The following is a 15,029-nucleotide window of genomic DNA, read 5'->3' as shown; positions in this document are numbered from 1 at the left end:
GCTGTAGGTGCCTGGAGACCTGAGGGACACTTTCCAGAGACATGGAGGGAGGACTAAGGTGTATGACAGAGTCTCGGCAGTGAGATTCGTGAATTAAGGAGGATTTGGTAAAAATCACTGTTTCTTAAACAGTAATGCCGTTATTCTTTTTTTTTAGAGATGCTAAGAATATGGCCAAGGATGTAAATGATGTCCTTGTGGAGATAATAAGCAAAGAGGTTGGAGTTGAAAAACTAGAAGCAATGAAAACATTGGCTACTTTAAAAGAAGAAAAACGGTATCTTCAGGATATTTGGTGATAAAATTGGAAAATAAAGGAAGAGAATTAAGCTTTTTGGCTGAAAGTACTAAAAGACAACTTTACTGAAGCTTGAGACTTCCGATTTTTAAAATTAAAAATTTTTTTTTAACTTTTTTTTAACATTGGAGGAGGTCGGGTGGCATGGGGAGTGGACCGTTTAACAGTGTAGGAAGCTTTCAATTCAGGTTCCCATATCTGCCCCCCAACCCTCCCCAAACCGCCCTGAGCTGAAAAAGGCAGCCCGCACTCCTCCACCAGCACCTCCTGGGACGCCTCTCCCTCCTGGAGAGCTTCTGCAGGGACCGCGACCAGATCACAGGGCATCTCTAGCAGTACACATGAAGGCTTCTCAGTACGGGATACGGGCACGAGCGTCACCTGGGTAAATAGTTAAATCTTGTGAGCTGGTCACCGGTTTTTTTAAAATAATCTAAACATAATTTATATTCTTATGTAAAATATACCATAAAAATATTCATATTAGTGCATTAAAGTTACATATGTATAGCATATCTGATTACATGTTTATATAATTTTATCAAGTGGTTTATTACCAAAACTATATCTCTGATAAAAAATATTTTAAGGTAATGCTTATAGGGATTTTTTTATGCTAGAAATCTGAAATATATTTTGAAATTCCACTCTGGCATGTGATTTATTTACCACAGTTCCTTTTTTTTAATATCACAGTATCAGAATTTAGGGAATTTGCATTCACTTTACAGATGCGAGCAAGTGCATATTTCAGTAAAGCTACCACCCTTTTCTCCTCCTCTGTCCAGCCCCCAGCCCACCCCCATTCCCCACCTTTTCATTTCTGCTCCTTTCGGCATATTTTTTAGTTTTTCCACATAATTTATTTTATCTCCATGATATCACACAAGTTGTAACCTGGGCTTAAAATACCTACTTAATATCCTTGTATTTTTAAAATTGGTACTATTGTCTGACTATTTTATGTCTTCCAAATTCATATATTCAAATCCTGACTCCATTGTGATGGTGGTAGGAGCTGGGGCCTTTGCGGAACGGTTAGGTCATGACGCTGGAGCCCTCAGGACTGGGGTCAGCGCCCTTGTTACAAGAGACCCCGCAGAGCTCCCCACTCCTTCCACCCTGTGAGGACATCGTGGAAGTCGGCTGTCTGCAACCCTGAGGCCTTCACCAGAACCCGACAACACTGGCACCTGGTCTTTCCAGCTTCCAGAACTGTGAGAAATTCTATTGTCTGTTAGCCACCCAGTGGTATTTTGTTACAGCAGCTCAAATGAACTAAGACAATTCCTGGTGACACGTTCTCTCTTTTAAGATTTTGTCAAAATGGAAATCAAAATGTAAAAGGGGTATGAAAACTTTTCTCCTACTCTCAGGTATATATTGTTTTTTTATGAAAGAGATTGGCATTTAAAAAACAAATCTTCACCTGTCACAGATTTCTGGTCATTTTGAAAAATGAAGATCTGAAGGAAATATTATATAATCTTAAGATTTGATAAAGCTTCATGGCTGTTTATTATAATCTCTAATCTCATATATTTTACAATAGAAATATTTCCAAAAAAAAAGGCATAAGAAAACATAGCAAGCAAAATTATATGCATATGTTATATATATCAGCCAAAATAGACTCAAGGTGAAAACATGAAAAGGGACAAAGAACAATATCCCTTATTGATAACCCTAACAAGAATATATGACAGTTAAGAACTTGTGTCCATCTTTTTGAATTATGGTTTTCTCAGGGTATATGCCCAATAGTGGGATTGCTGGGTCGTATGGTAGTTCTTAGTTTTTTAAGGAACCTCCATACCCTTCTCCATAGTGGCTGTATCAATTTACATTCCCACCAACAGTGTAAAAGGGTTCCCTTTTCTCCACACCCTCTCCAGCATTTATTGTTTGTAGATTTTCTGATGATAGCCGTTCTGACCAGGGTGAGGTGATAACATCATTGTAGTTTTGATTTGCATTTCTCTAATAGTTAGCGATGTTGAGCATCTTTTCATGTGCTTCTTGGCCATCTGTATGTCTTCTTTGGAGGAACGTCTATTTAGGTCTTCCACCCATTTTTGGATTGGGTTGTTTGTTTTTTTGATATTGAGCTGCATGAGCTGTTTGTATATTTTGGAGATTAATTCTTTGTCAGTTGCTTCATTTGCAAATATTTTCTCCCATTCTGAAGGTTGTTTTCTCGTCTTGTTTATGGTTTCCTTTGCTATGCAAAAGCTTTTAAGTTTGATTAGGTCCCATTTGTTTAGTTTTGTTTATATTTTCATTACTCTAGGAGGTGGGTCAATAAAAGATCCCCCTGCCAGTGTTCATTGCAGCACTGTTTACAATAGCCAGGTCATGGAAGCAACCCAAATGTCCATTGACAGATGAATGGATAAAGAAGATGTGGTACATATATACGATGGAATATTACTCAGCTATAAAAAGGAATGAAATTGGGTCATTTGTAGAGATATGGATGGACCTAGAGTCTGTCATACAAAGTGAAGCAAGTCAGAAAGAGAAAAACAAATATTGTATATTAACACATGCATGTGGAATCTAGAAAAATAGTACAGACGAACCTATTTCCAGGGCAGGAATAGGGATGCAGATGTAAACGGAAGTGTGGACACTGGGGAAAGGGGAGGGTGGGATGAATTGGGAGATTAGGTTTGACATAAATACACTACCATGTGTAAAACATATAGCTAGTGGGAACCTGCAGTATAGCACAGAGAGCTCAGCTTGGTGCTCTGTGATGACCTAGGTGGGCAGGATGGGAGGGAGGTCCAAGAGGGAGGGGATATATGTATACATACAGCTGATTCACTTCCTTGTACAGCAGAAACTAACACAACATTGTAAAGCATCTATACTCCAATAAAAAAAAGTTTTGTCCATTTTGTTGTCTGTCCATGAGTGACCCCAAAACTGATAGGTCCCTAAAGACAGACTGAGGAGTGTCTGTAGTGGCCCCAGAACCTGACCCAAGCCATCTGATTTATGCACAACATCCGGGTTATTTCTGTTAGGTTGTTAGATACCAAGTTCAGGTGAGTATTGGTCAGCTGTTCCATCACAGTGTCAGCAGGTGATGGTGAAACTAGATCCCAGGCCAGATTCTGCAGCACATGCAGATATTTAATAGTTTACTAGCAGTCAGGTATAAAACATCTTACAGCCTGTCCTGTAAGCTTAACGAAGTTCCAGCCCTGTCTCTAGCTGGGCCAGCTACATCTTGCATAAAAAGTTTCACATCTTGTGTCAGTTTGTTCAATGTGGTTGAGTACTCCAGGAGCAGGGTTTTGTTTCTCCTGGCAGCATTGTGAGCTACCCTCCAACCCATTGGCTGGACACAGTGCTATTTTATGCCTCAGGCACTACCCCAAGGATCTTGCTAGAAAAAGTCTTTGACCTTGTTTATGCTGTGGTGGAGAGTACCTCTGAGTTAATCTGTTCAAACACCATCATATCTTAATAGCGCTAGGTATTCAGTAAGAGCCCCTTTCTAACCTCAGTTTTTCTAAGAATCTACTATTGGACACATTATTTTCAGTAACAATGTTGATCAGTGATGAAATTAATAGAAGAGCTTGGGGTAGCTGTCGGCATTAAGGTTTTCTTCATTATAATGCTAACTGCACCCCGAGGGTTCCTTACTCTGTAACACACCTATGTATCTGAAGTATTCTAGACTGAATTCCAGACACCGTAACACGGGGACACTAATCTATTTAGTCATAAACTGTCAGATAAAAAACTTGGAGAATTTGGCCTTTGCAGTTAGCAAACTAGATGATGTACATGCTGCATCCAACAAACTGGGCACCCATATTGGTTTCAGATATACTTGAAACATTTTAAAAATTGACCACGAACTAGGCCATAAAGGAAAACTCAAGATTGCATGAAATAAGGCATTGTTTGCTGATCCTAATAGAATTAAAAACTATAAAAAGCAGCCCACAAAGGCCCCATTGAAGAATTTTTAAACACATGCAAATGATTCATGGCATAAGAAATAAAACTAGATGACAGAAGATTTAGGACTGGTTTCTTCTAAAGTGCTAACTGGACACACAGTTGCAGCCAAAGCAACACCTGGAGGGAAATTTCATTCATCCATTTCACAGATATTTTAAGGGCCTACTTTGCCAGGTACTGAAGTGCTGTTGATACAGTAGTGAACAAAGTAGATAAAACGCCTCTGTTCTCAGAGCTTACATTTCTATTTGAGGAGAGCCATAAATGAATGAATAAATAAATACCTATTATGATGTCTGAGAAGGTGACAAGCGTCATGGAGAAGGACAAACCAGGCTAAAGTGGGTTTGGTATGCGGTGTTGGAAGGGCCGTGCAACCAGACAGAGCAGTCAGGGAAGGGCTCACTGAGAAGGGAAAGATCTGGAAGAGAGCAGGCAGCCAGCTGCTGTGGATATCAGGCCAGGGGGCAGTTCGTGCAAAGATCTTGAGGTAGGACGGTGTCTGGTAAGTCTGAGGGAGAGAAAAGAAATGGGGAAATATGTGTTGCCTTGAGGTCCTTGTAGATTTTGGTTTTTACTCCGAGTTACTAGAAAACCATTGGGTCAGAGGAATCACATGATCTATTGATAGTTTACATTCTGCAGGACTTAACTCTGGCTGTTGTGGTTGAGACTGAACTAAAAGAGCCAAGGATTGAACCATTGAAATCTCTTAGAGAGTTTACATAATACAAAGGGTCAGATCATCAAATCAGACTCACGAGAGTCAGAAATCTTAACCTTCTCCAGCTTTACTAATGTCAAGGATGCAGGTAAATGCAGGACACGTGGAGAAGGGAGAAACCTAGGACTGCCTCTACCACTCCCTAGGATCTTCCTGCTGCATTAGGCCCTTGCAGACCGAGATTATCATAAAACGCATACATTGCAAATACGGCATCACTTATACAAAAGGGACTATTTAGGTCATGGAATATCTCTTTTATATGCCCAAAAATTATGCAGCTAATGCAACACTTTCTGGAACGCCATGCCCTATAAATCTATGCGTCCTAGGTTTATCTAGGTGAGCACTGTAGACAAACCAAGGACATCCCACCAGAAGTATTCAGTAATTATATTAACTGTAATTGTACTAACAATCCAAATAAAAGCAAGATTATTAAGCAAACCAACCCATATGTTATTTAGAAAAGATAGACTATAAGTTGGAAAGTTTGGAAAAGAATATACCATGCAAACAAAAGAAAAGTATAGTTAAATTCATATAAAAAGGAGGCTTAAAGCAAGAAATATTACAAGAGATATTTTCATGGTGATTAGAGTCAATTGATGAGAAAAACATGAAAATCGTAAATATGCATGCACTCAGTAAAAAAGCTGCAAAATATATAAAGCAAAAATTGTGAACTAAAAGGAGGAAAAGCCAAATCCAAAATCACATTTGGGAAGTTATACCATAGAACAAGCAAACGATAGTAGGCATTTAGAAGATTTTTAACAATAGGATCTAATTGACATATATAAAACACTAACACCAACAACTTCAGAATAGAACTTGTCTTCTAGTTTACATTGAATATTTACCAGAATAGACCAACTTTTAAAGAGATAGAAACTGTACAATAGGTTTTCTGAGAATTAAACTAAAAGTCAATAACTAAATGAAACTAGAATAACCTCCAAATATTTGAAAAATAAGCAACACAAAGTAACCTATGAGTCAAGAAAAATCACAAGGAAATTAGAAAATATTTTGATGAAGATGAAAAAATTTGTAGTATGCAGCTAAATCAGTGCTCTGGGGGAAGTTTGTGGGTCTAAATTCTTATAAAATTAAAAAAGCTCAGAAGTCAATGATCTACGCTTTAACACTAGGAAGTTAGAAAAGGATCAGTTAACTACCAAGAATATGAAAGGATGTAGTAAAGATAAAAGAAGATTTCAATGAAATAGAAAAAACAACATATAATAGAGAAAACCAGCAAAGCAAAAGTTAATTGTTTAAGAATTTTTCCATCTTTACTGAGGTATAATTAACAAATAAAATTGTATAGAATTAAAATGTACAACGTGATGATTTGATCTGTGCATACTTTGTGAAATGACGACCACATCAGGTTAATTATCACATTCTTTGCCTCACGTAGTTATCGTATTTGAGTGTGTGTGACGAGAATGCTTAAGATCTACTCTCTCGGCACATTTCAAGTATACAAGACTGTATTATTAACTATGGTGACCACGCTGTACATTAGATTCCCAGATCTTATTCATCTTATAACCAAAGGCTTGTACCCTTTGACTGGCATCTCCCCGTTTCCCCAGCCCCAAGCCCGGGGTAACCACCATTCTACTATTTCTATGACTTTGACTTTGTTCTTTTTAGATTCCACATATAAGTGAGACCGTACAATATTTGCCGTTCTCTGGCTTATTTCACTTAGCATAATGTCCTCTGTGTTCATTCATGTTGCAAATGGCAGGATTGCTTTCTCGGCTGAGTAATATTCCATTGTGTGTATTGTTACAGATAAACTGAGGCATATTAAACATTTTAAGATTTTATTTGAGCAAAACTCAGTTCAAAGCAGGCAGCACCAAACAGGAAGTTTTCAGGAGTGCTCCACCTATGGAAACTAGGGAAAAGACGAATGAGGAAGATGAGGAAGCAAAGCAAGGGAATTGTCTGCTTGGCTATGGCTTAAGCAGGTGCGTTGTTTGGGAAATCCTATTTGGCTGTTTGTGATTGTCCTTAGGTTTTGATTTCTTAACCTTGAGGCACTACAGGCTTAGGTTTTGGTGGCTTACGTAGGCTGCCAAGGCATTAAAGCCACCTCAGCCTACCGACCTCCTTGGTTAGTTAATGTAACGATATACACCACATCGTCTTTTTTTTTTATAAGCAGATATTCATTTTTAATTAATTAATTAATTAATTATTTATTTTTGGCTGTGTTGGGTCTTCGTTTCTGTGCGAGGGCTCTCTCTAGTTGCGGCGAGCGGGGGCCACTCTTCATCGCGGTGCGTGGGCCTCTCACTATCGCGGCCTCTCTTGTTGTGGAGCACAGGCTCCAGATGCGCAGGCTCAGTAGTTGTGGCTCACGGGCCTAGTTGCTCCGTGGCATGTGGGATCTTCCCAGACCAGGGCTCGAACCCGTGTCCCCTGCATTGGCAGGTAGATTCTCAACCATTGCGCCACCAGGGAAGCCCTACCACATCGTCTTTATGCATTCATCTGTTGACAGACACTGAGGTTGTTTCCATACCTTGGCTATTGTGAATAAAGCTGTAACAAATATGGGAGTGCAGATATCTCTTCGAGATCCCGATTTCATTTCCTTTGGATGTATATCGAGAAGTGGAATTACTGAATCGTATGGTAGTTCTACTTTAAGTTTTTGAGGAACCTCCATCGTGGCCATGCCAATTTACATTCCCACCAAAAGGGCACAAGTGTCCCCTTTTCTCCACATTCTCACCAGTACTTATTATCTCTTGTCTTTTTGATAAAAGCCATCCTAGCAGGTGTGAGATGATAGCTCATTGTGGTTTTGATTTGCATTTCCCGATGGTTAGTGATATTGAACACCTTTCCATGTACCTGTTGACTATTTGTGTCTTCTTTGGGAAAATGTCTGTTGTCTTTTGCAATTTTTTTTTTTTTTACTACTTAGTTGTATGTAATATATATATATATATATATATGATATTATTAAGCCCTTATCAGATATATTATTTATGAATATTTTCTCCCATTCCATAGGCTGCTTTTTCATTTTGTTGATGGTTCCCTTTGCCGTGCAGAAGCTTTTTAGTTTGATGTAGTCCCATTTATTTATTTTTGCTCACATTGCCTGTGCTTTTGGTTTCATAACAAAAAATCATTGCCAACCAATGTCAAGGATCTTTTATCCTATGTTTTCTTCTAGGAGTTTTATGATTTCAGGTCTTACATTTAAGTTTTTAATTCATTTTGAGTTAATTTTTGTGAGTGGTATAAGATAGGGAACCAGTTTCTTTCTTTTGCATGTAAATATCCAGTTTTCCCAACACCATTTATTGAAAAGACTGTCCTTTTGCCATTGTGTGTTCTTTGTGCCTTTGTCAAAGATTAGTTGACTGGGTATGTGTGGGTTTATTTCTGGGATCTAGATTCTGTTCCATTGATCTGTGTGTCTGTTTTTATGCCAGTAACATACTATTTCGATTACTGCAGCTTTGTGATATAGCTTGAAATCAGGGTGTGTGATGTCTCCAGTTTTGTTCCTCTTTCTCAAGATTGCTTTGGCTATTTGGGATATCTTGTGGTTTCATACAAATTTTAGGATTGTTTTTTCAATTTCTGTTAAAAGTGCCAATGGAATTTTGGTAGCGATTTCACTGAATCTATAGATCACTGTAGATAGTAGGATATTTAATAGTGTTATTTTTTTCCAATCCATGAACATGGACTATCTTTCCATTTATTTGTGTCTTCCTCAATTTCTTTCATCTATGTCTTATAGTTTTGCAAAATTCAACGTCTTTTTATGATAAAAACTCTCAACAAATTGGGTACAGAAGGAACGTACCTCAACATAATAAGAAAAAACCTGCACGTTTGATGTCAGAGGTATTGTGAGTGAAAACAGTTTGGTTACCAAGCCTGAATTAAGAGATTTATGAGCAAGCTATGATCACTTAGGAAAAAATAAAGGATATTGTATTTCTGTACATCCAGATTGTTACTATAAATTTAAAACTTGCTACATGAAAAATAAACAATTACCTTAAGTAAGTTTAAGTAAGTCTTAAACCTGGACTTTCTGATCAAACTTTAGTGTGTCCTTCTGATCTCCCACTGCTCCCAAGTACCTAAACTAGTATACCTTGGCTTTAAAATCCCCATGGCAATAAGACGATTTCCAATAACCTGGGGCTTCTAAGATGTGTTGCTTTCTTGCCTATTCAGGACTATTTCTTCACTCCGTGGATTTTTTTCACTGGACATGACTTGGCTTTATTTGAATTTTCCTAAAATGTTATCACAGAGTGGATTGTACTTCAATTTCATCTTTAATCAGTCAGATTAATAAAATACTGGAAAGAATATGCACATTAATAAATTTAAGCTTTAAGTTCTTTAATCACAGCACTGATTATACTTTAAAGTTATCTCAACTGGATTTGTATTTTGCTATGATTGGGGACTTAAATTTTTATCCATTTATTTATTTTCTTTTAATTGAAGTGCTTAGCTTATTCTGGTTTACACAGATATTTCCATGATTTTCTTTTTTCATGTTTGGTGATGGAAAGTTTCATTCAGCTTCAGTATGTGCTTGAGGGGCATTGTGGTGGGGATGGGGGGAAAGTTCATAGTCTGGAATCAGAAACTTAAGAGCTGCAGCTCCTTGGAGAGACAGAGAGCCCAGTAGTTACTAGCATAAATACATGTTTGAAACAGACACATGTTTGAAACTCAGCTCTCATGCGTGGTTGATGTCTTTGAACAAGTTATTTAACCTCTCTTTGCCTCAGTCTGTTAAATGAGGATTATGAGTTAATTTATATAAAGAACTTAGAATAGTGCCTGGCATTCAGTGAGTCCTTTATAAGTGGAACTGCTATTAATGATAACAACTTCAGATACAGTTTTTGTTTTCTCTGTGATATATATTTCCATTTTTTTCTATAAAATGCCGAGGTATAAACTACGATCATTTCTGGTACTGTAAGATTCTCAATTTATTTTGCTTCTGAGGTATTAATGATAAATATTTAAAGGTTCAAACATGAAAGTAAGCATTCATGAATATGGACAATTTCAAATAGCTCTACACAGACCCAGAAGTGCCTGAATTACAATTTTTGGTGAGATGAATGAATGCCCTGCATCACATGCTGACTGCCGTGTAGAATGTCCCATGTGACAAGGTCTGGTCAGTTCTGGTTTCCCTCCTGCTCTGTGAGTCACAAAGATTAGTCCTCCTAGTCACTCAGGTGATGCGGTTTACCTAATGTGTGTGGCCATACACGTCAAGGTGGCTTATTTTCATCAAAGTTGAAAACTGAGATAATTTAAATATTTTTGCAATATTTGAATGGATATGATAAGTTTTCCCACTCAGAAAGGAACATTAAGTTTTTTTTTTTTTAATCTTTTTTGGAGTATAATTGCTTTACAATGGTGTGTTAGTTTCTGCTTTATAACAAAGTGAATCAGCTATACATATACATATGTCCCTACATATTGCATCTCCCTCCCTCCCACCCTCCCTATCCCACCCCTCTAGGTGGTCACAAAGCACCAAGCTGATCTCCCTGTGCTATGCGGCTGCTTCCCACTAGCTATCTATTTTACATTTGGTAGTGTATATATGTCCATGCCACTCTCTCACTTAGTCCCAGCTTACCCTTCCCCCTCCCCATATCCTCAAGTTAAACACTATTAAAAGCAGTGTTACTCACAGTGTTGTTAAATCAATTCTTCCAGGCTTTCATCTATGCTTTGTTTAATGCTAACATTTTTCTTTTTAAATGGGGTTGATTGACATTTCATGGAGATCCAAATATCGCTTTTGACATCCATTAAATTTTCATGAACCTGAGGTTCAGCTGTGTTTTTTTAGGTTAGGACAACTTTTATTTTTAGAAATATTCTTTTAGGGTAAGAATATTAAACTAGAGTTGGCTGAAGTATGTTGAATGCATTTTATTGTCTGATCAGTCTCTCTTCAGCATTTATTATGTTCAGTGTACATGTGTGCATAACCCACCATTGTAAGCAGTGGGTGGCATGATCTGAGAAGAAACCCAGTTCTGAACCTAGGGTTCCTTGGTCTGCCCACTTCTGCCGTGTGTCTCATATCAGGGTTAACAGAGTTTATCCACCCCTGTGTGTCAACCCTGTGGGCCTCACGGAGTCATCACTGAGATTCTGTGAGATACGTGTTATTATTCTTAGTCTGCAAATGAGGAGGTTTGTCTAAGAAGATTTAACTGCTCCATAAACTCACACAACCTTATTTTTCTTCTAAATGAGCATCTTGGTTATTCTCAGGTCTTTGTTATTCTTTGTAAGTTTTAGAATCAGCTTTTCAAGTTCATCAAAACATCCTGATGAGATTTTTAAATTGGAATTGCCTTGAATACATTTTGGAAGGACTGAAATCCCTGCCATATTGTTGCTTGCTATCATGAAAATGGTTCTGCTCTCCATTTGATTAAATCTTTTGTAACGTCCTTCAGTAAACTTTTGTAATTTTTTTCACACAGCATTTACACATCTTTTGTTCATTTTATTCTTAGGAACACTGGATATTCTGTGATTCTTAAATTACTTTTTAAAAACTTTAAATGACTTTCTAGAATTTGAAAAAAGCTAGTTTGAAAATAGGATATAGATAATATTAATTATAGGAATTTAGTAGATTTATCAAATAGTATTAACTAGCTTTACTAAACCACACAATAATAATATTATTGTAGAATTAATTCTGATCGGCTTAGAAAAATTAAACTCCAGGTTTTATTCTGATTTTGCCACTTTTCTCACTAACATCTTTCTGTTCCAGAGCCCCACCCAGGACACCACATTACATTTAGTGTTCTTATCTCCTCGGTCTCCTCCAGCCTGTGACAGTTTTTCAGTCTTTCATTGTTTTTCATGGCACTGAAGTTTTGAAAAGCACTTGTCAGGTATTTTGTAGGAGGTCCCTTGTTTTGGGTTTGCCTGATAGTTACTCATGGTTACACTGGGATCATGGTTTTTAGAGAATACACCAGAGGTGAGATGTCACCTCATTTCTGGGAGCACATGGCATAACATGATTAATCACTGGTGAGGTTAACCCTGTCACTTGGTTAAGGGGGAACCTGCTAGCTTTCTTCACTGGGAAGTTCCTATTTTTCAGTCTATTTGGAAATGAGTCATTAAGTCCAGCCCATATTAAAAGGGAGGGAAATTAAGCTTGACCTCCTGGAGGAGTATCTATATATATTATTTTTATGCTTTGTAAGGAAATTTGTCCCTTCTCCCAAGTTATGTATTTTATTTTATCATCTGTTTCTATCAGATCGACTCATGGGTATTTATTTAAATACTATGGGTTATAATATTATGGGTTTTTTGCTCCAATTGTTCATCTTTGGCTACTGCAAGGTCTTTCAGGTCGACTCTTGTGTCCCTGCAATATGCCCCTTTGTTTTATTTTCTAAGTACTTCCTTATTTTCTGGCACTCTGAGATATTCCAGGATCATCTTATATTCTCCCTGCCCCAGTGTTACAATTAAACATTCTCCCAAAGAGCCCTGATTCCTTCTATTAGAGAACCCCTGACGACCACTGATCTCTTTTCTGTCTCTCTAATTTTGCCTTTTCCAGACTGTGACTTGATTAGAATTATACAACAGGCTGCTTTTGGGGTGGGTCTTCCTTCATTTAGCAAAATGTCTCTAAGATTCATCCATGTGATTGTGTGAATTGTTACCTAGTTCCTTTTTATTGCTAAGTAATATTTCATTGTATGGATATACAACAGCTTATTCATTCACCGACTGAAAGAAATCTTCTGCACGAACATAAGTTTTCAATTCACTTGGAGAAGTATGTGGGAGTGGGATTTCTGGGTCAGATGCTAAGCTCTTCTTTTACTTTCCTTTTAAAAAATAAAATTTCTAAGAAATTGCCAAACTGTCTTCCAAAGCAGCTGTCTTGTTTTGCATTCCCACCAGTGATGACTGAGAGCTCGTGCACTTATTTTGAGAGTAAATTAGTAGGAGCTCAGCCTTGTTAGAGCTTCAGGACTGTCCCGTCTGCAGTCTCCGTGGCGTCATGTGTTACCGCATTCAAACAGGAGAGTCAAAATTTCAAACGATGGCATGGAGATGATAGAAACAAAGAGACAGAACTTGAGTTACTTGAATTTTGTTATTCTGTATGACCGCTTGAAGTTTTTCTTCATGGTGACTTTTTTTAACATTGGAAAACAATTACTTACTTGCTTCAGTCTTACTTTATAGGTGAAAAATGCTTTGAAATATAGGTGTAGCCGTGATCATATGATGTGCTCATTAAGAAGCTCTGCGTGGACTACAGACCAACGCTGGGACATCCACCTCAACCTCTGAAGTGCGTTGCCATCTGAAAATTAACGTGGACACGACAGGTGCTTCTCAGATTTTGTTCTCTACTGTATGTGATTTTTTTTTTTCCCTGAGCCATCTTCTTTTATGGTGTAAACTTTTAAATCAAGTAAATCAGATATAAAAATATTTATAAACAGCCAGAATCAAAAATGATATAGTGAAACCCACGCTTTAAAACTGTTCCTTGAAGATCAGCACACAGAAACTGTGGAGAAAACCATTAACCATGCAACAATAAAACATAAGTAAATGGACATTTATACAGAAAAAAAATCCAATTTAAGGCAGAACGTCAGGAGAAAGGACAAAAGGGGCTGGCCGTGTGTTGCCAGAAGGAACTGCAGGGCACATTTGAGTATTTTATTAATTTCACCAAGAACTGGACAGTTCTTCTGAAGCAATGGGTTAAATATTCTCAATGTTTCTTAACATCCAGCCCTTTTCTCAAGACTCTTTTGGACATTTTCACTTAATAGAAATTTATGGTGAAGGTATGTTAGAGGAAATTCTTCCACTGCAGAGACATTTGAAAGCCGTTAGAATCAGTCCTGAAGGAACAAAGACAATAACAGTATTTCAATTTCTGGAATTTATTGTGAAATGTGATTTTTTTTTTTTTTATGGATCTCTGACAAACGTATATTTAAGACTTTTCCTAACAATTCATATATCTGTTTCTTTATGTGAAAAAAACTTTCCAAACTTAACATTTAAGAAGTGTTTTTCGATTAACTATGGGGAAAGGGACATGGCAAATCTTGCTATATGTCCATTGAACATGAATATGCAAAGAATGTTAATTTTGACAAATATGCAGAAGTTACAGATTGAAGCAGATGCTGTACTGTAATTTATTTAGGCATTAGGCTCATAGGTAGGTATAAATTTCCCCCTTTTTTCAAAAAGTGCATTAGTGCAACTAAAGAGAAGCAATTCATTGCTATTTATCTTTTTATTGTATTTCATTTTAATTTTTATAATTAAAAATGATTATATGTATATCAAGTTCAATAAGAGGAAATTTTTACTGTGTTTCTTTCTTGCCATTATTATTATGTGTTTCACTATATAATTACTACTGAAAATAATTGTCACATAGAGGAGGTGATGGTAAACCATGACCTACCAGGTGTCTGGTATGTTAATTAGGCCACTGCTGACCTGAAGTTTGGCTTCAGAAAAAAGGAGCATTGTGGGGTCATAATAATAAAGAACACAGCTTCCTGGGGGAGGTGCTTTCTGTTGGGAAGGAAGAAGTCTGTCATTAAAAAAAAGAAAAAAAAAAAAACTAATGAAAGAAAAAGAAAAAGATTTAAAATTTTTACCATTTTCTTAACATGTGATAAATGTTTTTACTATGTTAAGATAAAGAAATTGGAATATAGAACGTCTAGCACATGACCATCATTCCTTTGCTTTCATTATTTCTGTCATTTTTAAAAAATACACTTTCTTCATCGTTTAGCATCTTACACGGCCTCTGAATGACCACTGGTGGGTGTGAGGTTGCTGAAGTGGAATTTCACGTCTGCTGTAATTATATTAGCAGAACATGAAGTGGAATGTGGACAGGATTGTTTTGCTCCCTTGGGCTTGTTATTTGGCCGTAAGGGT

At 37.2% G+C, this 15,029-nt stretch overlaps 1 protein-coding gene across 5 annotated transcripts in view; it reads left to right on the top strand.

Annotated features, from left to right (window-relative positions):
• Positions 1 to 14,724, top strand: part of MTRR (5-methyltetrahydrofolate-homocysteine methyltransferase reductase) — a 49,145-nt gene extending 34,421 nt beyond the window's left edge. For all 5 annotated transcript variants that reach the window (XM_082454379.1, XM_082454378.1, XM_082454377.1 and 2 more), the window contains one exon: positions 158 to 14,724. In XM_082454379.1, the coding sequence (XP_082310505.1) occupies positions 158 to 299 (142 nt within the window). In that variant the 3' untranslated portion in view covers positions 300 to 14,724. The remainder of the gene's footprint in view (positions 1 to 157) is intronic.
• The last annotated feature ends 305 nt before the right edge of the window (positions 14,725 to 15,029 follow it).

Source organism: Balaenoptera physalus (assembly GCF_965194825.1).
Source record: "Balaenoptera physalus genome assembly, chromosome: 3".
In the NCBI taxonomy this organism is placed as follows: domain Eukaryota; kingdom Metazoa; phylum Chordata; class Mammalia; order Artiodactyla; family Balaenopteridae; genus Balaenoptera; species Balaenoptera physalus.
This window is presented reverse-complemented; position numbering and strand designations above follow the sequence as displayed.